The following is a 27,887-nucleotide window of genomic DNA, read 5'->3' on the forward strand; positions in this document are numbered from 1 at the left end:
AAGTGGCTGTCTGATGAGGCTTTACAAGTAGCTGAGGAAAGAAGGGAAGCGATAAGCAAGGGAGAAAGGGGAAGATATACCCAACTGAATGCAGATTTCCAGAGAATAGCAAGGAGAGACAAGAAGGCCTTCTTAAATGAACAATGCAAAGAAATCGAGGAAAACAATAGAATGGGAAAGACTAGAGATCTCTTCAAGAAAATTGGAGATCTCAAGGGAACGTTTTGTGCAAAAATGGGCATCATAAAGGACAAAGAAGGCAGGGACCTAACAGAAGCAGATGAGATTAAGAAGAGGTGGAAAGTATACACAGAAGAACTATACAGGAAAGATCTTAATGTCCCTGATAGCCATGACAGTGCGGTCACTGAACTTGAGCCGGACATCTTCGAGAGTGAAGTCAAGTGGGCCTTAGGAAGCATTAGTAACAACAAAGCTAGCGGAGATGACAGTATTCCAGCTGAGCTATTTAAAATCCTAAAAGATGATGCTGTTAAAGTGCTGCATTCAATATGCCAACAAATTTGGAGCACTCAGCAGTGGCCACAAGACTGGAAAAGGTCAGTTTACATTCCAATTCCAAAGAAGGGCAATGCCAAAGAGCGTTCAAACTCCCATACAATTGCTCTCATTTCACATGCCAGCAAGGTTACGCTCAAAATCCTACAAGCTCGGCTTCAGGAGTATGTGAACTGAGAACTACCGCAAGTACAAGCTGGGTTTCGAACAGGCAGAGGAACTAGAGATCAAATCACCAACATTCGCTGGATCATGGAGAAAGCAAGAGAATTCCAGAAAAATGTCTATTTCTGCTTCATTGACTACACTAAAGCCTTTGATTGTGTGGATCACAACAAACTGTGGCAAATTCTTAAAGTGATGGGAGAACCAGACCATGTTACCTGTCTCCTGAGAAACCTGTACGAGGGTCAAGAAGCAACAGTAAGAACCAGACATGGAACAACCGATTGGTTCAAAATTGGGAAAGGAGTACGACAAGGCTGTATATTGTCGCCCTGCTTATTTTACTTATATGCAGAGTACATCATGAGAAACGCCGGGTTGGATGAATCACAGGTCGGAATTAAGATTGTCGGGAGAATTATCAACAACCTCCGATACGTAGACGATACCACCCTAATGGCAGAAAGCGAAGAGGATCTAAAGAGCCTCCTGTTGAGGGTGAAAGTGGAGAGTGCAAAAGCTGGTTTGAAACTCAACATTAAAAAAAACTAAAATCATGGCATCTGGCCCCATCACTTCCTGGCATATAGAAGGGGAAGAAATGGAAGCAGTGACAGATTTATTTGTTTGGGCTCCAAGATCACCACAGACGGTGACTGTAGCCATGAAATTAAAAGACGCTTGCTCCTTGGGAGAAAAGCTATAGCAAACCTAGACAGCATAGTAAGAAGCAGAGACATCACCTTGCCAACAAAGGTCCGTATAATCAAAGCTATGGTTTTCCCAATAGTAACGTATGGCTGTGAGAGCTGGACTATAAGGAAGGCTGAGCGCCGAAGAATTGATGCTTTCGAACTGTGGTGCTGGAGAAGACTCTTACGAGTCCCCTGGACTGCAAGGAGGTCAAATCAGTCCATCCTAAAGGAAATCAACCCTGACTGCTCATTGGAAGGTCAGACACTGAAGCTGAAGCTCAAATATTTTGGCCACCTAATGCGAAGAGAAAACTCATTGGAAAAGACCCTGATGCTGGGAAAGATTGAAGGCAAAAGGAGAAGGGGACGGCAGAGGATGAGATGGTTAGATAGCATCACCGATGCAATGAATATGAACTTGAGCACAGTCCGAGAGAGCGCGGAGGACAGGAAGGCCTGGCGTGCTATGGTCCATGGGGTCACGAAGAGTCAGACACGACTTAATGACTGAACAACAACAACAATGCCCTCAACTTCTTTTTATTGGATAAATTGTGCACCCAAGTATATGTGTGCACATGTGACATTCTACACATGGGGTGGGGCCTGTTTGAGCACATATTGCAGCTATGTATGGACTAGCCTTAAATTTATTCATGCTGCCCAGTATTTCCATAGAAGAACATAAGGCTGTTTGTCATATTATTTGTCAGATTTAAAGCTGAATTTTATTGCAACTAAGGGCCAAACTAAATGTGACATTACATGTGTCTCTGCATTCAATGTGGATGCTTTTTAAAAATGAAAATAGCACCTGCTGGGGGGTTATAAGCAGCAGGACTGCAGCAGGAGGGGAGAGGGAATTTAACTCTTTCCTCCCCCATTGTGGTCTGGAGGAAAATTCCTCCTCTGAAACAGGTATTTGCTTTTGGAGGAAATCCCAGTGATGCCTGACTAAGGGGGAGAAAAGAACTGGTTGTCTCTTTGATTGCTTCTGAATGAAGCTTATGGCCATCCTCTACAGTTAATGTACACTGCCTTGTCAGAAAATAATTCTGCTCAGTTTTCTCCATAGCTTCTTTTGACCATGATAGGCCAATTCTCTTATTTTTCCTCCTTTTTTGTTTCAGTTTTCTGTTACCTTCTTCATCTTCACTAATTTTCTTGAAATCCCCCCTCCATTTTCCAGAGAACCAGCAACCCACCTTGAAACATGGCCAATTTAGATTACATGCATACGAAGTGAGAGAAATATATTTTCATCTAACATTTTGTTCCAGCATTGTTTAACTAGTTGCTGGAAATAATAACGTTAATATGGATAGACAAATTATCCTGCTACAGTATACTTGTAATTACCAGTAAAGTACAAGATGTACTTCAGTTGATGATTAGAGAGATTTCTAATCAACAGGAGTGAAATATGGAATGACAAATACTCTCAGAAAGTCAGATTTCAAAGATATAGCCCTAATTTACTTTTCTCATAATATCTATATCTGGATGGAAGATTCTCAGATCTGCTTACCCAAACAAAATGTATGCACCTCACATGTCTAGTTGGATTTTCTAGACCATCCTCAGTGACAACCTTAGTAACTAGAAATTGTAGTTCTCTCTATTTTCTTTCCGTTTTTCTGCTCTCAGTCCTTAGCTATTGATAAGTGACCTTATCTTCTTTCTCATTATCATCTGTAAAAAACCCCTAACATGCCAGTCAGATCTTTATACGTACTTCCACTAAAATCTCTTTGGATTGATATTCATGAACCTTATCCTGTCTGAACAGTTTAATATGCTGTGTTTTTTTTTTTGTGTGTGTGTTTTTAAGGTGTGTTGACAGTTGTGACAAAATCACAATGCATACCATGTGGAGACAATATTAATGTTTATATGTGTTTGCTGTGTTAAGTAGAACGCAGGTAAATTAGGGTTAATTTTCTGGTAGAAAGTGAGTGAAAGGTGGGGGGGCTCATGTGTGTGGGTGAGGAAACTGAGTTTATAAAAGACAGGAGCAGACAGTTTGTTAGATAGAGATCAGGTTTGATGAAGCTACATCTAGATAGTGGGGTTGTGGGAACAGGACTTATTAAGGGTAGAGTAGGCAGGATAAGAGCGAGAACTGAGTGATTAATTATAAGTTATAACATCTCTTGTATTAAATAAACTTTAATTTGTTTGTTTTTAAATTATAAAGTCCCACATCTTGTTCATCGTTCTGCACTACCAATAGTGCTCATATTTCCTGGGTACTTCTCCTGGTTGGGTAAAGGGAACCAACTAGGCATATTGGGTACTCTTTTACCTAGTGAATTCAGGGGCTGAAGCTTGTGAAACAGTGAGGACAGCTGTCCCAAAGTGGAGGCAGACGGACCTGAGGGAGGGTTACGTCACAACAGCATTGAGACTAGCACTCTTAATTTTAATTGTGTTAGAGGGCTGCTTAGTTCTTGGCAAAGGCACTTTATAACCAGCTTAATAAACACTGCTGTACTAAAATCCTCCTGGCCATGCTGGCTAGGGATAATGGGAACTGTAGCCCAATTTGGGGAGCTAAAGTTGAGAACCATTGGACTTAGCACTCCTTCTGCAGCCTGAACAACCTCCATTGCAAATGACTTTGTATGATATTTCAGACATTCAGCGCGCAATTTTAGCACATGAGACAGCAGGAATAATATACATACAATTTACTGCCTGGGCCTGCATTTTCAGTTTTAAGTTGGACAGTGGCATATGTCAAAAAAAGAAAAAAAGAAAAGCACAGTATTGTGACAAGCCTTGCTGAACATAACAATGAGCCCAAGAACGTTTAACATGATTCATGATGTTAATCATCATTATGATTGTAATGTTAGTTACAGAGTCAGTGTAGTGTAGTGGTGAGAGTGATGGACTGGGAGCCAGGAGATCCGGGTACTAGTCCCCACTTGGCCATGGAAGCTCACTGGGTGACTTTGGGCCAGTCACAGGCTCTCAGCCCAACCTACCTCACAGGGTTGTTGTTGTGAGGATAAAATGGAGGGGAGGAAAATGTAAGCTGCCTTGGGTTCCTTGCAAGAGGAAAAAAGGCGGGATATAAATGCAATGAATGAATGATGTGGGTAATGGGAGGGCAAAAGTGTCTGAAGAAGAAGGGATAGTGGACTGTGGAAGAGGTAGGTGAGTCTGAAAGGAAAAAAATGATTTCTTAACTGCTAGTATGATCCAGTACCCAATACATTTAGCATTACATGTCACTTAGAAATACCTGTGAACAAGCTGCATTGATATATGGGACTTCAAAAACAGTGGGAATTCAATGGCAAAACATCAATTAAGGATAAATGTAAGACACAACATCAGGGCAATTTCAACACACACACACACACACACACACACGAAATGCAAAATTGCGCAAACCCTGCCCTCTATGGCTAGCACTGTAATCTTAATGAAATTTAGTAGTCCCTTTCCTTGCCTTTTGTCCTTAAACTTTCCCTTAATTCTGTCCTTAGTAAAGCTTTTTGTTTCATAATGTTATGACAGGCTCAAATATATAACCTAACACACATCAAAGTGTGAACTAAAATAAATTTCATTCAGAAACGACATCTCGATATGAAAATACATTTTTCCTTTGGCTACAGTAAGCAATGACATGTAAATTCAGTTGGCTTTATCTTCCATTAGCCCCAAACATGCATTATTTTTATCCGCTCAAAATTAGCAGTGTGATACTTTCATTCATCTTTAAGATTGGTTTCCTAATTGATGAAATTTTAAATGTTTATCAATTGTCCTGCTCGGTATGTATATCACTACATACAAATGCATAGCTCTTGAAGCATGCTATGGAATTTGTGTATTTAATTAAAACAAAATGCAAGTTGGGACTGCATTGCCTGCCAGAAAGGATGCACAAACTTTAAAACACTTGATAAATTATATATAATTTTGCTTAGAAGTGTTATTGCTTCATCTAACACTCAGAAGCGTTACTGCTTTGGTCATTACACAAAACACATTCATTGATGTCCATGGAGTAAGAGCTTTACTGAAAGCTAAAGAGACTCATCTATTTCCAAACTGGGATAAAATGAACTACGCCTTTTACAGTGCAATCCTATATATGTCTACTGAGAAGTAAGCCTCAATGAATTTAGTGGGACTTCCTCCCACATAAGTGTGATGACAATTGCAGCCTTAGACAGGAAAAAGTGGGGGAAAGATTACTGTACTACAAAAGAGACAATACAGAGGAAGGATGAATATTTGAAGAAAAACAACAACAACAAAATTACATGAAGACACAAAATCAAGCAAAGTGTCATTTTACACGGAAACAGAAGATTAGAAAAATAGTGTGTGCATATCAAAAGTGGGAGTGGGAATAAATTACTCATAACCATTCAGAAAATTAGGCTAAGGCTTTGAACCTTTACTTGTGATGTATCATTTTGTACCAAATTTCAGAATAGTCCAAAACTTAGTTTCTCATGCACTCCAAACATTTAAATGACTGCAGATGGTAGCCAACTGTAGCCCCACCCTTGGATGTCTTCTCTACTGCTCCCCAGTCTTGGTCAGCTCTGCTGCTGGCTTCCAAGATGCTGCTCTAAAGCCAGCTAGCAAATAACCTAACTGATAAGGAAGAGATACTAGCCTGTGTCAGTGCTGGGTACTGCCTTGCCTCTGGAAAAACTCCTGGAAACAAGCCCTAGTACTGTAGGTCTAGAAAGACAGACAGACAGACAGAGGTCAAGGTATGTGAAGACGAGGATGGTCCCTCATCCTTTCTCTAACATCTGGTGGATTTTTCCTTTCTAGTCATCATCCTTGTGGGAAAGGCAGCCAGAACAGAATAGGAGCAGTGGCCACCCCTTGAATTGGGCCATCTAATGGTTATTTTTATTGCTATGTAGTTGTGCCAGCCTTACCAAGAAGTTCATTTTTGTGTTGTATTTAAATAGGTTTTATTATGGTCTAATTATTACATTCTAAGTTGCTTTGGGAGTTTTCTGGGGGCTGAAAAGTGGCATATAAATTTTCTTAGGGCACAATCCTATAGGGATAGGCGGCCGCCTCCGAACTCAGAGGTGGGAAGGCAGAGCAGGGGAGGTGGCTGCTGGACGATACATAGGATGTGTTGTACTGGCATTTTCGCCTTCCCCACCCTGGAACACCCCCCAGAACACCTCGTTTTGCAGCTCCACTCTCCTCTTCCTAGCGCGGAGTGCAGGGCCATTCCCAGCTGCCTACAAGGCAGCGCGGGAGGGGGGGAAGTCGGTTCCCAGAAACAGACATATCCTATGGCCATCTAGCTGCTGACTAGCAGCCATAGGATTGTTCCCTCCAATATAAGCACTCACCTTCAGTACCTGACATTCCCTGGGCAAAGGTGTCTGTGTGCCTTTAATTTTCTTTTGGGCCGTATTAAATCTGGTTGCTCCCAAATTACTCTCAATTTGCACAGATATGGGGTCAACCTTCCCATATTCTTTCACACACACACACACACACACACACACACCAGGGTTAGCAAGTTGGATAAGATTAATTTTCAGCCAGAAAATCCAAGAATCTCTGTAAACAATAGGAAGAGCTCTAAAATTTGTTACTTGAATGCTGACAACACAGTTAAGAATAGTACAGATTTTGCTGATCTCTCCAAAATGTAGGAGAAAAGGAGACAAAACAAACATTCAGCAGTTCTTAAACAAGCAGACATTTACTTCTCCCTTTCCATTTATGACTGGAAAAATATACACAATTGCTGCTAAAATCAAAACCAGACTGTTCGACAAAACGATGCTGTTGCTAACTGTGAATTCCTTATTTTGTAGAGCCCTGCACAGGTTGAAGCCTTCTAAACGGGTATTTTGCCTGCTGTTCATAAACAGTTCATTAGTACCATGGTAGCAGAAACACACAAGTCAGTATTTAAAATACTATAAGTACTGAAGTTGTTTTCCCCCCCATAAACAGCTGAAGACAGTAGAAGCAGAGATGCTGCAAAATACTTTGCTGTAATCCTGCTTGTTTCGTAGCTGAAAAATCATCTTTCAAACCTTGCATCTTCTTCAACCTGTTTCATGCCAAGCTTCACATGACAAATGTGACACCTCTCCTTCTATCCCCCCCAAGCCTATCACTAATTATGATTTATTTCATTTGTATCTTGCCTTTCTTCTAAGCCTTAGAACAAGCTTTCACAACCTGGAACCATCCAAATGCTTTGGACTTTAACCCCCATCAGTCATAGCCAGCATAGCCACGGTCAGGAATACTGGGAGCTGTTGACCGAAACATCTGGAGGGCCCCAGGTTGGGGAAGGCAGCCTTAGAGGAAAGGCAGGATACACACAAGATCAATACTAATCCCTAAAGTCTAACGACCTGAAGGTGGCTGGCATACCTGAGGGCAACACTCAGGTATGCCAGCTGTGAAGGATCGCTGGCATCAGCTCCAACCTTCTTGCAAGGTAGGACCACTCTGGAACTGATTCCAGCTCTCCTACCAAATAGGACTGGCCAAGCCTGGCCTTCCAGTCCCCCAAAATACCCAGTAGATGCCCTCCTAAGCCAAGAGGCACTGAAATTAGCTAGCACTGAGGTTATGCAGAGAAATCACACCAAATAAAAGTTGGATAAAGATTTATTAAGGTAAAAATAAAGGGGTGGAGGGAAAAGAAGGAATGGAAGTAGCAAAACGGTATAAAGACACATTACTTACACATACACAGCGAGCTTTATAAATGCACACCCAAGCAAAATAATAAAGCTCCTGGCCTATCCTTAACATACCTAAGTATGGGTCTCCCTGGATAGCAACTAGCCATCTGCAGGTCCAGAACCACCAGAACACAGGGAGATCCAATGCCTCTACCTCAGCCCTCTGTTAAAGCCCAGCCCTGGCAACCTAGGCAGATTTTCCTTTAGCCAGTCTCTGGCTCAGCCCCTGGGTGGACGCCCTTGCCTCCAAGAGGCTGGAACTCCCCATCAACCCCAGCTGTTAGCACTTCCCACTTAGCAGGGACTGCACCTGGCCTTGAGCAGAGGGCCAAGGAGCCTCTAGATATCATACAATTCCAGGCGGTTACATTAGACAGAATAACACGGCCTAATCTCAGGATGGAAAACAGGCCATTATTCTTGACACCAGCCATTTTATCAACACAACAGCCCTGTAAAATAGTTTAGCTTGGCCCAGGTTCACCCAGTAAGCTTTATGGCTGAGATGGGGCCATCTCAGCCATACCACTCCTTCCCTAAGCATATTCCTGAACTTGACAAAGGAATTTGACGGCATGTAGACTAGATGAAAATCAGCTGTATCCTCATCCTTACAAGTATACACATATGTGTGCATGCATACAGTAGAGTGTGGGAATAGCACTTCCTTTGCCTTTATAAGCAAAATTTGTGTTCAAGAATGGGAGACTGGAGCACTGTTCACCCTTGTTAGCTTCCCCCCACCCCTTTTCTTTAGGCTCTTGCCTCCAGCTTGTTCACATAAAACATCCAAAATCTCAGCTTGAAAGCTCATGGAACTGGTCATTTGATAAATTATTTCTTTGCCTTTTGGCACGTTTGTAGCTTGCAGCTTTGCAGTAAAAGCCACAGAACATGCTTCTTTTTTACCTTGCCCTTGTCAAAATAATGGATAATTTCTTGATAGAGCTGATCTTTTAGTTGTCCTTGCGTGGCTGCCTGGTATCCATCCCGCTGAGTAAGATGCGCTGCGCATGGTTCTTCTGACCACTAAATAAAATGTAAACAGTGGAAAAAAAAAGAAGAGAATAAAACCTGATTAATCTACCTCTAACTTTGCCCTATTTTAAACAAGCCGATGGGATGGGATGAGGTTGCAGTGTTGTTATAGGAGGAGAGAATATGACATCAATGTTGACATCATGCCTTAGACATATTATCCATATTTTCGATACTTAGGACATTCAGGATGCTTAGTTGAACACCACTGACTGGATAACAGCTCCCTAATGAAAAGCTCTTCCAAATAAAAGTGGCCTCGCATTCATCAGTCAGTGTGGTCCCTTTACACTGTGAAAGAGCCTGCAGCCCTGGGGGACGTCCAATATGAGTAAATTGAACTGTAAGGCACAAAATGAAAAAAAGAGCCAGACACAACTGACCAGGGGTTTGCACAATCACAGAGGGGAAAATAAGCCACGGTGGCTTATTTCCCCCACTATGTGTGGCTGTTGCATGTCAGGGGGATTTGCATAATTACTCTCACCAGGGCAGCTTGGTGTGTCATGCAAACCCGGCAAGGATAGCCTGTTGCTGTGGTTAACAAACCACCCAGACCCAATGGACTGTTGTAGGGTTCTGGGGTGGTTTGTTAACCATAGCAACAAGCCACCCTCACAGGGTTCACATGAAACGGCAAGCTGCACCAGCGAGGGTAATTATGCAAATCTTCCCAGCATGCAGCCAGCATGTGTGGTGGGGGAAATAAGCCACTGTGACTTATTTCCACTTCCGTGATTGTATAAACAGGCCCATTGTGAAGCTATTGAGGAAAACCAAACAGTTATAGCTGAAATTATAAAAGGTGTTTATTGTTGAACTTTCCTGTCTTAAGAACCTCACAAATGAGCTGACATGGGCCACTGTTGTTAAGCTGGAAAGACTTTCAAAGCACAGTGAAAAATATATACAATTCAGTTAAGAGAAAATATATCACTGGCTACAGATTCAGACCAGCATACCCATAAATGTCAATACTGCTGCTCTTGCATGTGTGTATTGGTGCCTGTTTTCTACAAACGACTAATTGTTTACCTGCATTATAGAATCAGCACTGGCATAAAACTATACTGAGCATTTCAAACATAGGAAACCTGGCTGATGGATAACTTAGAGCGAATGCTGTTTTTACTTTTTAATTAAGTCTTACATTTGACATGTAGAAAGCTGTTATTTCTCCAGGTCTCTGCCTTCAAGCAATTAACAGGAGCAAATTAAGAAAGTTATCTTGATTCTGAAATTTTATACTACCATAGTAAAATCATTATAACATTGAAATATCCTTCTATGTAAGACAGGGATAATGTGCCGTAATCTCAATGAAATACAATAATTTATATGGAAATAGAAGAATTCAAGATGGAAATACATGATTTGGCAGAACATTTTCTATGTTAAATATATAGATATATTTTTTTATTTTTCATATCTTACTTTTCAGTGCCTCTGCTTGGAGTAAATGGGGGAAATGATGTGTTGAACATATCTGGCTTATATTTCAGATTTGTAACTCATGGCAGTACCCAATGGGACCATTCTACCTCTGCTGGTTCTGTTGCACTCGTGGGAGCGACTACTTGCACAACATGGCTTTTGCACTTCTAAAAATAACCCCAGAAAAGAGCGGAAACACTCTTTTCCTGATCAGGACAGGTCAGCAGAGCTCCCTTCTGTGAGCTCCATTGACCCGACCCATTCCAGAAACAAGAATTTCCACTCAATTTGGGTTAATTTCAGAAGCGCAAAACCCCTGTTGTGCAAGCAGTCACTCCCACGAGCACACGGGCACAACAGAATACTACATTGAATGCCACTGGAACACAAGAACATGGCTTTCATTTCATTTTCTGCTATTCAAATATGTATGACCCTACCAGCCAGTTCAAAATACAGCTTTTGTGATAGCTTAGCTCAATTTGGAAGTACATAGAACACAATTCTGAGAGAGCGTGCATTAGATCACAGTCAGTTTGTAATCTCATGCATGCTTATCTGGGAATAAGCCCCACTGAATTCAGTGGGGCTGAGTGAATATGGTTTAAACTGCATATTTTTACCATTTCTTTCTCTCCACAATATACCTCTCATTAACAATTAAAAAACCCACACACTTTTAATAAAAGCTCTCCAGTGACAGCTTTATCCTTTAAGTGTCATCAGAATGTCATTGACATTTTCTATTTTTATAAAAAAAAAAAGATTTACCAATCAATTTCAGGAAAGATGAGTATATAAACTGGAAAATGTCTTTCCTCAGGTCTTACAAATATGCTTTACACCTTTTCTGCCTTTAAATTTACATTTCCTTACATTTGGCTGCCAGTCATTCCATTTCTTAAAAAGGAACCTTGCTTGCCCTACGCAAGATCTTTGTGCCTTTCCCCCACTCTAAACATTTTCTTTCAAGAGCACTGAATTAATCAAAGCCTGTTGTTGTTGTTCAGTCGTTCAGTCGTGTCCGACTCTTTGTGACCCCATGGACCATAGCACGCCAGGCCTTCCTGTCCTCCACTCTCTCCCAGAGCGTGCTCAAGTCTATATTCATTGCATCAGTGATGCTATCTAGCCATCTCATCCTCTGCTGTCCCCTTCTCCTTTTGCTTTCAGTCTTTCCCAGCATCAGGGTCTTTTCCAGAGAGTTTTCTCTTCGCATTAGGTGGCCAAAATATTTGAGCTTCAGCTTCAGTATCTGTCCTTCCAATGAGCGCTCAGGGTTGATTTCCTTTAGGATGGACTGATTGGACCTCCTTGCAGTCCAGGGGACTCGTAAGAGTCTTCTCCAGCACCACAGTTCGAAAGCATCAATTCTTCGGCGCTCAGCCTTCCTTATAGTCCAGCTCTCACAGCCATACATTACTACAGGGAAAACCATAGCTTTGATTAGACGGACCTTTGTCGGCAAGGTGATGTCTCTGCTTCTTACTATGCTGTCTAGGTTTGCCATAGCTTTTCTCCCAAGGAGCAAGCGTCTTTTAATTTCATGGCTACAGTCGCCGTCTGTAGCGATCTTGGAGCCCAAGAAAATAAAATCTGTCACTGCTTCCATTTCTTCCCCTTCTATATGCCAGGAAGTGATGGGGCCAGATGCCATGATCTTCGTTTTTTTAATGTCGAGTTTCAAACCACCTTTTGCACTCTCCTCTTTCACCCTCAACAAGAGGCTCTTTAGATCCTCTTATCTTTCTGCCATTAGGGTGGTATCATCTGCGTATCTGAGGTTGTTGATAATTCTCCCGGCAATCTTAATTCCAACCTGTGATTCATCCAACCCGGCATTTCTCATGATGTAAATCAAAGCCTACCAGGGCTCATATCAACTACTTTTAAAATTAATTTTACAAGGACATATCTCACATTATCCTGATCAGAAAATCATTTTTACTACCAACTAGAAATATTGATGAGTTAGAAATGGTGCTTCCAATTCATGATTCAATGTAGAGGAGATGTTGTGTACCAGTTTGCACCAGGTTTGTATCTTTTGTAACACCAAGCATGAAACTTGGTGAACATGTACATGACAATATTATAAACAATCTCAGACATGGAGCCAGTGCCAACTGAATAGCATTGGTCATTTTTCAACATGGCTGCCAAAATATTAACGTGATGCATAATCCCGTGCAAAAGACATGAAATTCCCATAATGGCTGTAAGTCTCACAAGAATTTAGGCACCAAAATTGACAGGATTGCACATGTATACATATATTCAGGACATGTATTCACATAAGAAGTCAGGACCTAAATAAATAATATGCATGTCCAAATAGAAAAATTATGTCCATTATCTTTGACACCAGAATGACTTCCCAATATGCTGTAGTGGTGTGCATCTGCTTTGGACAAAGCACAAATCCACAACCAAAAAGGCCACGTCAGAGTGACTCAGGCTTCGTCTGATGTGAAGCAGGGCTTCTCCCTAGTGGCTTGAAGTGAACTGAGCTGCTCTCAAACCCTCAGGGCCTTCCTTAGAGATTGAGGTGGACACAGACACATTGGAAAAGTCAATTTAAATGGATACATCCCCAAGCCCCCAGAAACCTCTCCATAAAAGGAAAACACCAGGAGGAGGAGAGGAGTGGGGGAGTGTAGTTCTCGATTGACAGATCTACGTTCCAACCATAGGATAACTATATCATGACTCTCCTTTTCACTTCCAATTGCACTGCTTTGGGGAGACAAGCTATTAGTTGGTGTCAATGGGTCAGAAAAACAAACAAAAAGCCTCAAGACTGTTTCTCATTCATCGTAAGTCCCTAACCTCTACACCTATACCTCTGAAATCCTGCAGGTTACTTACCTAAGGGAACCTCTGTAATGTGTGCCATTTTTCATACAAATACCCTGAAAAAGTACAAAGGGGTGAGGACATCCCCCCCCACACACAAACTAACTGCAAGGACTACCCATTGTTTAAAACTCCCTGCACTTGTCTGAATTTTGGCATACTTCATCCTTTCCAAAGGGACAACCACACCTGCGAACGTCATCCAGTTCTGCCAAAACATAAAGTTATAGGTGTCCCCTTCCAAAAAACCAAACCCTCAAATTATAAACATGCCTAGCACAGAATCTCTCACACTTATTTTTCTGAAATTTTGACTCATCCACTCAGAAGGCACAGCTATGCTTACAAATTACATGCAGTTCTGCCCACCAGTAAAATTGCTATAGCCATTAGTTCATTTCTCCATGTTAGTCAGTGGGAAGACATATCAAGCCTCAGAATCCTGAAGTGAAGCTCTGTTTTTGGTAATGCAGATTATGCCCAAACTAGTCCAATATGACGCAACTGGTGAAGTGACTGGGATTTGAACCAAATCTTTGTTATGGTGCACATCCGTCATATGCTGAACATCTGATGAGATATGAATTTTCCTTTTGAAGGAATTCAGTTTGGCAGCCTTTTTAAAAAGGAATTGAAACAATCAAAACCGATTGTGGCTCTATGCCTGAGATTGTTCATAATGCTTAGAAGAACATCTTTGCAAATGTTTATGCTTGGATCTCAAAATAAACAATTCTTACATGTATCCTATGTACTAATATTCTATAGCACATTGCAATACTGCTAACATTTAGTTCTATTCTGTTAGCTACTTTTAAGACTTTGGACAAAGTTAGCTATCAAAAAGGATGATGGTGTAGAAACATATATCATTCAGTAGGACATGATCACACTATCAGGCCTTCCAACCACTAGGAAACACTACCCATGTTGGTTCTATTGATTTAGTGTAGCTTTTTCTCTAGCTTTGCTAATGATGCTTATGTTTTTCTGTATTTTCTATTCTCTGCTTTCCAAGGGCCTCTGGGTGGTATCCAAATACTGTCACTCCACAAACAAAAGGTATCCATCATTGGGTCCCTCCACAAAAGAAGGTGAAGGTGAGTGATTTTTGGCAATTTCCCCTCTACCAACCCTATCTGCTCTGGAGGGTCAAGTGACTATCTGAACCAGATTTGGGGGGCATGGGGGAATGAAGTGGGGAAGAAGAATCACCAAAAATTGCCCCCTCCCTGTTCTGCTGACAGATGCCTCTGGTCAGCAGAGAGCCACAAGTTAGATACCACCCCCTGTGTTCTGAATAGTGCCACAGACAGACAGACAGACCCAATGACCATTTTTATCTTTTCAGAGGGAAATGTTGTCCCAGGAGCCCTGTCCCAGGAGGTCTTTTGTTTAACTTGCATGCTAGCCCATCATAGTAGTATTTGGGTCAAAGGAGTCTAGAGAGATTCACATTCAGATGAACAACCTGAGCATTTTGGAAGGTTTCGGAAACATTATCCTTGATTCTGTCCTCCAGTTAGAGATGACTTCATCCTTTTCTTAATATTCTTTCATGTTAGACATTTTGCCTAATTTGGTATTATGTGCTATACTACGAAATACAAAATGATATGATCCAGTAATTTATAAGGCTGTCTTATCTCTAAGTACACATATTAAGCAATACATTATCTATCTCTATATGTACACATGTACAAACATTGAAATGATGGATAACTCAAATCACAAAATTGTAAAATAACTGTGAGATATTTGGGTGACAAATTACAACAATAAAGCTCAAGTGCAGCAGACACCTTGATAAATCATCTCTCTTTTTGAAAACTACATAAAACTTTTTATTTCCCTGACATCAATATTTAGCAGTTTAGGATTTGGTGACTGTTACATGAAAGGGGAAATCATTGTTCAGTCGTTCAGTCGTGTCCGACTCTTCGTGACCCCATGGACCATAGCACGCCAGGCCTTCCTGTCCTCCGCTCTCTCCCGGAGCATGCTCAAGTTCATATTAATTGCATCGGTGATGCTATCTAGCCATCTCATCCTCTGCCGTCCCCTTCTCCTTTTGCCTTCAGTCTTTCCCAGCATCAGGGTCTTTTCCAATGACTTTTCTCTTCGCATTAGGTGGCCAAAATATTTGAGCTTCAGCTTCAGTATCTGTCCTTCCAATGAGCACTCAGGGTTGATTTCCTTTAGGATGGACCAATTGGACCTCCTTGTGGTCCAGGGGACTCGTAAGAGTCTTCTCCAGCACCACAGTTCGAAAGCATCAATTCTTCGGCGCTCAGCCTTCCTTATCGTCCAGCTCTCACAGCCATACATTACTACTGGGAAAACCATAGCTTTGATTAGACGGACCTTTGTCAGCAAGGTGATGTCTCTGCTTCTTACTATGCTGTCTAAGTTTGCCATAGCTTTTCTCCCAAGGAGCAAGGATCTTTTAATTTCATGGCTACGGTCATCGTCTGCGGTGATCTTGGAGCCCAAGAAAATAAAATCTGTCACAGCTTCCATTTCTTCCCCTTCTATATGCCAGGAAGTGATGGGGCCAGATGCCATGATCTTCGTTTTTTTAATGTTGAGTTTCAAACCAGCTTTTGCACTCTCCTCTTTCAACCTCAACAAGAGGCTCTTTAGATCCTCTTCACTTTCTGCCATTAGGGTGGTATCGTCTGCATATCGGAGGTTGTTGATAATTCTCCCGGCAATCTTAATTCTGACCTGTGATTCATCCAACCCGGCGTTTCTCATCATGTACTCTGCATAGAAGTTAAATAAGCAGGGTGACAATATGCAGCCTTGTCGTACTCCTTTCCCAATTTTGAACCAATCGGTTGTTCCATGTCTGGTTCTTACTGTTGCTTCTTGACCCTCGTACAGGTTTCTCAGGAGACAGGTAAGGTGGTCTGGTACTCCCATCTCTTTCAGAATTGGCCACAGTTTGTTGTGATCCACACAATCAAAGGCTTTAGCGTAGTCAATGAAGCAGAAATAGATGTTTTTCTGGAATTCTCTTGCTTTCTCCATGATCCAGCGAATGTTGGTGATTTGATCTCTAGTTCCTCTGCCTCTTCGAAACCCAGCTTGTACTTCCGGTAGTTCTCGGTTCGCATACTGCTGAAGCCTAGCTTGTAGGATTTTGAGCATCACCTTGCTGGCATGTGAAATGAGAGCAATTGTGCAGTAGTTTGAACACTCTTTAGCGTTGCCCTTCTTTGGAATTTGAATGTAAACTGAACTTTTCCAGTCTTGCGGCCACTGTTGAGTGTTCCAAATTTGTTGGCATATTGAGTGCAGCACTTTAACAGCATCATCTTTTAGGATTTTAAATAGCTCAGCTGGAATACTGTCATCTCCGCTAGCTTTGTTGTTACTAATGCTTCCTAAGGCCCACTTGACTTCACTCTCTAGGATGTCCAGCTCAAGTTCAGTGACTGCACTATCATGGCTATCAGGGACATTCAGATCTTTCCTGTACAGTTCTTCTGTGTATTCTTTCCACCTCTTCTTAATCTCATCTGCTTCTGTTAGGTCCCTGCCTTCTTTGTCCTTTATCATGCCCGTCTTTGCACAAAACGTTCCCTTGAGATCTCCAATTTTCTTGAAGAGATCTCTAGTCTTTCCCATTCTGTTGTTTTCCTCGATTTCTTTGCATTGTTCATTTAAGAAGGCCTTCTTGTCTCTCCTTGCTATTCTCTGGAACTCTGCATTCAGTTGGATATATCTTCCCCTTTCTCCCTTGCTTTTCGCTTCCCTTCTTTCCTCAGCTACTTGTAAAGCCTCATCAGACAGCCACTTGGCTTTCTTGCATTTCTTTTTCTTTGGGATGGATTGAGTTGCTGCCTCCTGAACAATGTTACAGACCTCCGTCCATAGTTCCTCAGGCACTCTGTCTATCAGGTCTAATTCCTTAAATCTATTCCTCACCTCCACTGTATATTCATAAGGGATATGATTTAGGTCATACCTGAATGGTTTAGTGGTTTTCCCTATGTTCTTCAATTTAAGCTGAAATTTTGCAACAAGAAGCTCATGATCTGAGCCACAGTCAGCTCCAGGTCTTGTTTTTACTGACTGTATAGAGCTTCTCCATCTTTGGCTGCAAAGGACATAATCAATCTGATTTCAATATTGACCATCTGGTGATGTCCATGTGTAGAGTCACTTCTTGTGCTGTTGGAAAAGAATGTTTGCTTTGATCAGCGTGTTCTCTTGGTAAAACTCTATTAGCTTTTGTCCTGCCTCATTTTGTACACCAAGGCCATGCCTGCCTGTTATCCCGGTGATTTCTTGACTTCCTACTTTAGCATTCCAATCCCCTATGATGAAGAGGACATCTTTTTTGGGTGTTAGTTCTAGAAGTTGTTGTAGGTCTTCATAGAACCGATCAACCGCAGCTTCCTCGGCATCAGTGGTTGGGGCATAGACTTGAATTACTGTGATGTTGAATGGTTTGCCTTGGATTCATACTGAGATCATTCTATCATTTTTAAGATTGTACCCCAGTACTGCTTTTCCCACCCTTTTGTTGACTATGAGTGCTACTCCATTTCTTCTAAGGGATTCTTGCCCACAGTAGCAGATATGATAGTCACCTGAATTAAATTCGACCATGCCTGTCCATTTTAGTTCGCTGATTCCCAAGATGTTGATGTTCAGTCTTGCCATCTCATGTTTGACCACCTCCAGCTTACCTTGATTCATTGATCTTACATTCCAGGTTCCTAAACAATATAGTTCTTTACAGCATCGGACTTTCTTTTCACCACCAGACACATCCACAGCTGAGTGTCCTTTCGGCTTTGGCCCAGCCGCTTCACTCTTTCTGGCGCTACTTGGAAATACCCTCTGATCTTCCCCAGTAGTATATTGGACACCTTCTGGCCTGAGGGGCTCATCTTCCGGTGTCATCTCTTTGAGCCTTGTGATACGTTCCATGGGGTTTTCTTGGCAAGAATACTGGAGTGGGTTGCCATTTCCTTCTCCAGTGGACCACATTTTGTCAGAACTCTCTGCCAAGACCTGCTGTCTTGGGTGGCTCTGCACGGCATAGCTTATGGCTTCACTGAATTACGCAAGCCCCTTCGCCACAACAAGGCAGTGATCCATGAAGTGGGGGGAAATCATGCCCCTTTTCTTTCTACACTGTGGTGACATTTTAAATAATTTTGTAGCAGACACAAGCAGGCACAGCAGCCTTGTGAACAAATGCTCAGATTGTAGACCACTGGTGCTTCAAATTCTTCAAAAATCCAGATTTCCCATTGTTGCACAAAGGCACCTTGGAGTGAAAAACAACTCTATACAAATCCAGTCAAAGTATTATTTGATCAGGGGACAACATATACTACTGTGAACCAATTTACTGCCTAAGCACATACAAACTGTTCAAAGCAACAGTTAGAGATCATAATTGTTTAAGGAAGTCAAAATGTATTTGCTCATGAAACCGCCTTATGGTGAAAAAGATGTATCTTTAAAGCGAGTTACACCATTTTGTTTTTGCAGTTTGTCTAGGCAGAGTCTAGATAGCCATAGGATTTTTCGGTTTCTGGGAACCGAGCTTGGAACCAGGCTCTAAGCTTGGTTCCCAGAAACTGCACTTCCCTTGCCCTCCCATCATGGGCGACATGATCCTTCCCTGTATCCACACTTGCAACCACAGCATAGAGCAGTCGAAAAGGGGGCATTCCCGGGGGCAGGGAAGGGAGGAGACCATGGAAGCATAGTTGCAATGCTTCCTATGCACCATGTGGCCTCCCCCACTCCTACTCCAAGGTCCCCAGCTAGACAGCCAAATTTGTCTGTCTAGCTGCAAATGCAGGGCAGCCGGAGTTCGGAAGAGGGGATCCCTTCTGTGCTCTGACCGTCCTGCATTTGACAGTCATCCACGTCCGGGTTCAGAGGCCTCAGACTATCCCAATAGGATTGTGCCCTTAGATGCAATCCTATGCATGTTTAGACAGGAGAAGGTCCCACAATTGGCTGGCTAGGAAATGCTGGGAGTTGTAGGGCTTTTTTTCTGTCTAAAGGCCCCATTTCAGCATTTAGTTGACAAGTTGGCTTGCTTGAATCGAAAGCATGCCAACTTGTCAACAACTAAATGCTGTTATGGGCCTTATCTAGTAGTCTCATGTGCACACCTGCCTTCACCAAGTGTTGCCAGATGTGACTTCTCAAACTCAAACTGAGCATGCTCAGATGCCCACTAGGAGGAGGAAAATTACTGTTGGACATCTTGTGTTGTATACCTGCAGATAGGAAAATGTCCTTACTCAATGCTTGTTAGGCAGGGGAAGCCATAGCAACGAACACAAGCAATGATTGGGAGGAGGCGTTGGGGCAGAGATGACCAAAGATGACCGTAACTTCAAGGAAGATGTACCGGGAAGAAACATGTCAATCAAGCTAACATACCCAGATGGTAGATCTTCTAGTCACAATTTGCGAAGTTTCAAATTAACTCATTAATTATAACGCCAGAGAAGTTTTCAACACACATGGGCATAAAACATGAAATTGTTGGGGGATAGACACCACATTTCTGATTGGTGAATGGGTGGTCTAACCACTCACTCACCCTATTCTTGACTGGGAGATGGTAGTCTTCTGACTCATTGGGGCCCCAACCACTGACCAGAACAAGGGTATAAAAGCACAGGTAGCGAGAGCTCTTCTCTTTTTCTGCTTCACTTTGTTCTCACTGCCTCGCCTATCTGGATCACTGGACCCAAGGATTTGGGTAACTATGGACCTTTTTAGATTCTTAGACTTTAGAATTTGCAAATAATTTTAACCCTTTTCTTTCTGAAGTTAGGTTTTAGAATATTTTCTGAGCTTGGGACTTTATCTTATTTTTGAAGATGGAATTTGGAATTATTTCCAAGTCCTTGGGTTTTTTTCTTTCACTGTTTTACATTTAACCAAGTTTAATTCTTCACATGCCTAGAGAAACATATTAATGCTTTAGCTTAGCCTTTTATATTCAAGTAATGTGCAGAAGGAAGTAATAAGGGAGAGTTAGCAATTTTAGCAGGTTTTAGCTTACAATGCAAGTAGAACACAGGAAGGTGGTTAGGCAGAGTCATAGCAATAATGTTAGAAGCTCCATTTGTGATCTCACTTGCTAGATTTGCAGTGCCAACTTTGTTAATTGCTATTCTTTAGCTTAATCTCATATTTATGTTACATTCTTTTTCACTGCTGATAAGAAAGGTTCTAACGCTCATATAACCATCATGCTACTTTTCTTAATTTTTGCCATTTATTAAATAAAGAATTTAATGGATTTCAGTTTACTTTTTAGTCTGTGGCGATGTTTGCCTGTTTGGACTTAGCTTGGTTATCCACCGAGGTTTCTAAAGCCCAACTGGTGTAGCTTCTGACGTTAAATAGGACTGAATTAACAGGAACTTATTGTTGACCAAAGAAGGGAAATAACTTGGAGCTTAAACAGTCCATTATTAAGAAATCATGTCCAAAGACCCTTTTCAAATTAGCTTTTGCTTGCAAGTTCATGAAAATAAATGTTCCAGAAAAGATATGCTATTTATTGTCAGATATTGACATTTATGTGACTTATAGGGTGTTTCTTTTTGCACTGGGTACTGCAAGGATCCATGCAAATGTGCTATCAGAGATAGCTTTAAATTCCTACAGTGGTGCTCTGATTTGATAATAATTGTATTGTTTTTATTAGTTTTTTAATATTGTGTTTTATAGATCTGGGGTTGATCTAGATTTATTCATTTAGATTTAGAGTAGACACACTGAAATCAATGGGACTTAAGTTAGTCATGACTAACATAGTCATGATTTACTATAGAGGTGAGCAGAAGGTGGATCTCTAGATGTTTGGGACTACAACGCCTTGCCAGCATCACCATTTTTCAGGAATGCTGGAAGTCAAAGTCCAAAATATCTGGAGATCTACCTTCTGCCCATTCCCGATTTAGTATGCCTAAATTTGGATCCAACCAGCAATATTTTTAGCAATTGTATTTGCAGATGTGATTTGTTGTATCACATCTTTTTAGTGTGTTTTGAATTTTTGCAAGGTACTTTGGCCAGAAACAATAAAAGTTTGACCTGGACTTGAAATATGAGCCTCAATGCTAAGATGCGTCAGGCTGAGAATACCTGTCTTCATCTTCACTTCTCTTCTTTATGGTACAAACACTATGATTTAGATAAGAATTTTGTTTTAAAGGCATGCTGTTTAAGAATCCTTACAACATTTTTGAAAGATTTTGTTCTTGTTACCACTACCACTGTTGTACTTTGTCTATGTTATGTTCTTATTATTCATATCTTGTTGCTGTCTAAATATTCAGTAAACTAAGGTTTTCCATCTTTTAAGGTTTTTATTTTTTGACTTTTTTTCTGCCAGGGAAATCCTGCTGAATCCACAAAAAGACAGGCACGCTTCCTTCATGGGTGATTTCATATTACCTAGTTAGCGAGCAGCTTAGTCTTGTCTAAATACTAATGGTATGAAAATGTATCCTAGAGGACAAAATGTGACAAGAGAATTTCCAAATCTTTTAAGAACTTAAGAGGGATAAACAGGACCCCCTGCATATTGGGAATTTTTGCTAGTTTCACAGCACAATCCTATGCACGTTCACTCAGTTCAACAGTGCCTAATTCCCAGGTGAGTGTGCAGCCTCAGTAACTCTTTTTTCTTCCCTTGAAATTACTTCCATGCTTTGGCCACTCAGGAACCTCCAACTTGACCTCAAGTTTTTGGTTTAGAAATATTCAGTGATAGCTGTAGTTCTCAGTCTTAATGTTGGGAACTGTATGGAAAGTTTATTCATAAATACTAGACTCCTCAGAGCGCACCCAGTGCTAGTGAGACAAAACACACCTTGACTAACAATCCACATTCATGTTTTCTGTTGGCCTCACATGATAATAAAAATTCCTTTCGCTTTCATCAGAATTCCTTCAACGTTTCATCTTTGACCAACTTAACTGGTCCAAATTAACGCTGAGATTTCACTTTGGGCAAAATCTGGTGACAGTTCTAGACCCTAGCTTTCAATTTTTCTGATTCATTCAGTATACTTTACAAGGTGGTTTTACACTGAGAGGTATCTTTGCAGTTTGCCACAGAAATGCTTAACAACTAAGTACATTTGAAGTATTATACCTTAAGAAGTTTTGCATGCAGAAGTAATGTGTAGGCAGCTTCAGTGTAGTTATCACATTCTCTGTGCAGGTCACAAAGTTTGTACAAATACCTATGGTAGGAGAATAAAATTAATTATTAACGATGTCACAACATTATCTTAGTTGAAGACCGCAACTGTTGGATTCCTATGCTCATATAGAATAATATAATTGGTATGTGCTTTTTAAAGCTCGTATTTTATTTATTAGCATACAGGATGCAAAGGAAGTCAGCAGTAAACAATAATGTATGGGTGCATTTTATAAAGGCAGGAACCAGGGGTGTCTATAAAATTGTAATTCTTTTTGATAGCAACAAGGAAGTTATGATTTTGGTATAAGTGTAATTTTCCTCTAACCAGAACTTTCAACCTCTTATACTTACTTTGTTGCCTTAAAAAGCCCTTCCAGAGAAAGAATGAGAACTACATAGCTAAATTACAATCACAGCTGTAGAAAATTAAAGCTGAAATCCTATACATACTTACCTGGGAGTAAGTCCCACTGAACTTATTGCAACTTATTTCTGAACAGATATGCCTAGGAGTTTACTATTAGGCCCTAACTACATGTTACATTAGTGCCTAACTACGTGTTTCCTAATGCTAATTGCTATAGCGGGGGGTTCAGCAAGATTGCGGCTGGGGAGGAAGGTCTTTAGCCAGTGGTGTAGGGGAGGCAGGGCTCGTACTTTTTCATCAGGAGGGGCTCTGATATCATCTGCCACCCCCCACAGAATTCCCTGTTCCCTCTGAGCTTAGCTGCGATCCTCACTGTAGCTGTGGGGGGAATGAATTTTCCAAGCAACAATATATTGTTTCACGTTGGAATGCAAAGTATTTAGGATGACTTGGTCTGGAACGGGCAATTAAGACCTATTCACTTTAGCAAAGGCATGCTCCTGGTGGAGATGAAAACTCCTAGAAATGGTTTGTTGATATGGATTGTCACAGCTGCCTGAAATGTTTAGACTGCCCTTGGAGAATGTCACAATGAGCTCCTGCATTTCCAAATTCACCACTCTGTGTGTGTGTATGTGTGTGTGTGTATAGTTCAATCCAGCTGGGTATGTGGATGTTTCTGTTGGGGGGGGGGGAGATATAATGAAGGAGCTTAGAGAAGGCTAATGGGTAATGTTGGGACACTAAGGGAATATGCAATGGGGCCGTTTAAATGAGAAGGGATCTGTCCATGACGACTGAGTTGAGAGGGTGAAGCTTCCACAGAGTATCATATTTTGAAAACCTAAAATGTTTGTGTTTGAGTGAGTGAGTGAAAAAGATTTTAACACCCCTGCATTTTTTCTCAGACGTCCAATTGAAATACCACTGCCTTACTCAGCTGCACTGTTTTTGGATCCCAGTTGAAGGCTGTATATCTCACAAGGTTGTACAATCTTAGAAGGGGGAATGGCTGTGACTGTCACGAAGGGACCCTGCACTTCTGAATTTGCCACTACACTGCTGGCTTTAACCTCCCCACACTCTGCGGTGCTGATCACCTACATGGAGGGACATGGGATTATTTCAACCTTGCCTCCTCAGCTGCGATTCAGGTAAACCTAGATACCACAGCTAGCATTAACTAATTCCTAATGTTAATTACTGCAATACTGGGTGGAGGGGGAACACTTTGTTATTCAAATCAAAATAGATTAGGAGAGCCTGCACAGTGTGGCAGTGGTTAGGAGTGCATTTGTGCCAACTGCAGCCGGTCCTAGAGATGTGTCATCTGGCCATGGTCATGTGGGCCTCAGTTACATCTAAAGCATTCTACTTGGGGCTGCCTTTGATAACTGTTCAGAAACTTCAGCTGGTCCAGAATGCTGAGGCCAGACTGCTGCCAGGGGTTGGTTACAGGGAGCATACGACTCTCGTGTTATAACAGCTTCACTGGCTGCCGGTCATTCAAAGTGTTGGTTTTGACCTATAAAGGCCTATACAGCTTGGGACGAGGCTACCTGAAAGACTGCCATTTCCCATACGAGCCTGCCTCGCTCTTAGCATCTTCGGGAGAGGCCCTTCTTTCAATACTGCCACCTTCAGAGGCATGTTTAGTGGCAACAGGAGAGAGGGTTTTTCTGGTGGCTGCTCTTATGCTGTGGAATTCTCTACTGAGGAAAGCTAGGTTGTCTCCCTCTCTGCTGTCCTTCTGGCAGCTAGCAAAGACCTTTTTATTCAGGCAGGCCTTTGGTGTGTTAAGCAGGTCTGGATGCTGTTCTTATTCTGTTACTGTTGTGTTTTTAATTGTTTTAATGCATTTATTTTATTATTATTGTTTTAATCAAGTTTTATTTATGATTGTAAGCCACCTTGAGTGCCTTTATTTATTTATTTATTTATTCATTTATTCATTTCATTTCTATACCGCCCAATAGCCGAAGCTCTCTGGGCGGTTCACAAAAATTAAATCCAAACAACACACAATAAAACAATTTAAAATATACAGAACATTAAAACCACAATATAACAATACAACCACAATAAAACTTAGCAGCAGTGCAGAAGTTTAAAATACAGATTTAAAACAGCAAAGATAAAAATTTAGAAGGCTAAAATGCTAAAATGCCTGGGAAAATAAAAAGGTCTTCACCTGGCGCCAAAAGGAATACAATGTAGGCGCCAGGTGAACCTCACTAGGGAGCTCATTCCAGAGCCGGGGTGCCACAGCAGAAAAAGCCCTCCTCCTAGTAGCCACCCGCCTCACTTCCTTTGGCAGGGGCTCACGGAGAAGGGCCGCTGATGATGATCTTAAGGTCCGGGCAGGCACATATGGGAGGAGGCGGTCCTTCAGGTAACCTGGCCCCAAGCCGTTAAGGGCTTTGAATGTTAACACCAGCACTTTGAATCAGGCCCGGAAATGGACTGGCAGCCAGTGCAGCTGGAAAAGTACTGGCGTAATATGAGCTCGCAGGCCAGTCCCTGTTAACAATCTTGCTGCCCTATTTTGGACCAGCTGAAGTTTCCAGACCGTTTTCAAAGGCAGCCCCATGTATAACGCATTGCAGTAATCCAGACGAGAAGTTATCAGAGCATGGATAACTGTAGCAAGGCTATCTCTGTCCAGATAAGGGCGTAGTTGGTATACCAGCCTAAGCTGATAAAAAGTGCTCCGTGCCACTGAGTTCACCTGTGCCTCAAGTGACAGTTCTGGATCCAAGAGCACCCCCAAACTACGAACCTGATCCTTTAGGGGGAGTGCAACCCCCTCCAGAACAGGTTGAATATCACCTAGCTGGGCAGACGAACCACCCACTAACAGTACCTCCGTCTTGTCTGGATTGAGTTTCAGGTTATTAGCCCTCATCCAGTCCATTATCGTGCCCAGGCACTGATTCAGAACAGCCACTGCCTCACCTGGTTTTGATGTAAAAGAGAGGTAGAGCTGGGTGTGATCTGCATGTTGATGGCACCTCAGCCCACACCTCCGGATAACCTCCCCCAGCGGTTTCATGTAGATGTTAAACAGCATGGGGGATAAAACAGAGCCCTATGGAACCCCATGGCACAATTGCCATGGCACAGAGCAGTAATCCCCCAGCACCACCTTCTGGAATCGGCCATCCAAGTAGGAGCGGAACCACTGTAGTGCAGTGCCTCCTACTCCCAACCCAGACAACCTATCCAGAAGGATACCATGGTCGATGGTATCGAAAGCCGCTGAGAGGTCCAGGAGAATCAACAGGGTCGCACTCCCCCTGTCTCTCTCCTGGCAGAGGTCATCCCACAGGGCGACCAAGGCAGTTTCCGTTCCAAAACCAGGCCTGAAGCCCGATTGAAATGGATCTAGATAATCCGTTTCATTCAACAGTGCCTGGAGCTGTCCTACAACCACCCGCTCAAGCACCTTGCCCAGGAAGGGGATGTTGGCCACCGGCCTATAATTGTTAACATCCTCTGGGTCCAGGTTAGGCTTTTTCAGGAGTGGTCTAATTACTGCCTCTTTTAAAGCGGCAGGCACCACTCCCTCTCTCAAGGAGGAATTTACAACCTCCTGGACCCAGCCGGACAACCCCTCCTTGTTTGATTTAATAAGCCATGAAGGGCAAGGGTCAAGCACACAAGTGGTTGATCGGACTTGGCCAAGCACCTTGTCCGCATCCTCAGGCCTCAGTAACTGAAACTCATCCAATAAAACTGGACCAGACGGTGCTCTGAACGCCTCTACCAATGGAACTGCATTAATGGTGGTGTCCAATTCATGACGAATCTGAGCGACTTTATCCTCAAAGTGCCATGCAAACTCGTCACAGCGTGCTACCGAGGGTTCCGCCGTCTCTCTCCCTGGCCCAGAATGTAACAGGCCGCGAACCACTCGGAAAAGCTCCACTGGACGACACTGAGAAGATGCAATGCTGGTGGAAAAGAACTGTCTCTTTGCCACCCTCACCGCCACAGAGTAGGCTCGATAGTGGGCTCTTACCTGTGTTCGGTCAGACTCGGCACGAGTTTTCCTCCACCTGCGTTCTAGCCGTCTCCCCTCTTGCTTCATTGCCCTCAGCTCAGGTGTATACCAAGGAGCTGGCCGGGCTCTGCTCAGAGGGAGAGGGCGCTTGGGCGCGATCGTGTCAACCCCCCAAGTCATCTCTGCATTCCACAGAGCGACCTGGGCTTCGACAGGAGTACCAGCCATACCAGCAGGAAAATCCCCCAGAGCCCTCTGGAATCCATCGGAATCCATTAATCTCCGGGGGCGGACCATTTTAATAGGTCCCCCACCCTTGCAGAGGGGAAAGGCCGCCAGGAGTCTAAACCTCAGCAGGAAGTGATCTGTCCATGACAAAGGGACAGATGTTAATTCCTCCATTTTCAGATCACCATCCTCCTGCCCATCGAGAAAACCAGATCAAGCGTGTGTCCTTTTGTATGCGTTGGGCCGATGACATGTTGGGACAGCCCCATGGTTGTCATGGCGGCCATGAAGTCCTGAGCCGCCCCGGATACAGTGGCCTCGGCATGGAAGTTGAGATCCCCCAGGACCATCATCCTAGGGGTCCTCAACACCAAGTCCGAGACCACCATTTTTCTTGGTAATACAGTGGGATACAAATCAAATCAATAAATTAACTCTTCAGCAGCAATTTCTGGATTTTCCAGAAAAACTAAAGAACAAATGATGTCAGTTCTGTAGAAAATAGCTAGACAAACCTGTATAGTCTAAAACAAACTGTACTCTAAATACATATATGTTCATATTATGTAAAAATCAAGCTAAATTATCCGATGCTTGTCAGGTCCCCAGCCCCTGGATTCCTTTGTAGTCAAATTGTCAAGCCATGTCAATTACT

The 27,887-nt window shown here is 42.3% G+C and overlaps 1 protein-coding gene across 3 annotated transcripts in view; it reads right to left on the reverse strand.

The window, feature by feature from the left end:
- Positions 1 to 27,887, reverse strand: part of DOCK1 (dedicator of cytokinesis 1) — a 556,714-nt gene that overhangs the window by 89,367 nt on the left and 439,460 nt on the right. For all 3 annotated transcript variants that reach the window (XM_084841443.1, XM_084841442.1, XM_084841444.1), the window contains exons 37-38: positions 22,581 to 22,671; positions 9,002 to 9,121 (exon numbers count right to left, since the gene is read on the reverse strand). In XM_084841443.1, coding sequence (XP_084697569.1) covers positions 9,002 to 9,121; positions 22,581 to 22,671 — 211 coding nt within the window. The remainder of the gene's footprint in view (positions 1 to 9,001; positions 9,122 to 22,580; positions 22,672 to 27,887) is intronic.

The sequence above is a fragment of the Heloderma suspectum genome, chromosome 3, assembly GCF_057233095.1.
Source record: "Heloderma suspectum isolate Gila_16-S chromosome 3, 16-S_ref, whole genome shotgun sequence".
Taxonomy (NCBI): domain Eukaryota; kingdom Metazoa; phylum Chordata; class Lepidosauria; order Squamata; family Helodermatidae; genus Heloderma; species Heloderma suspectum.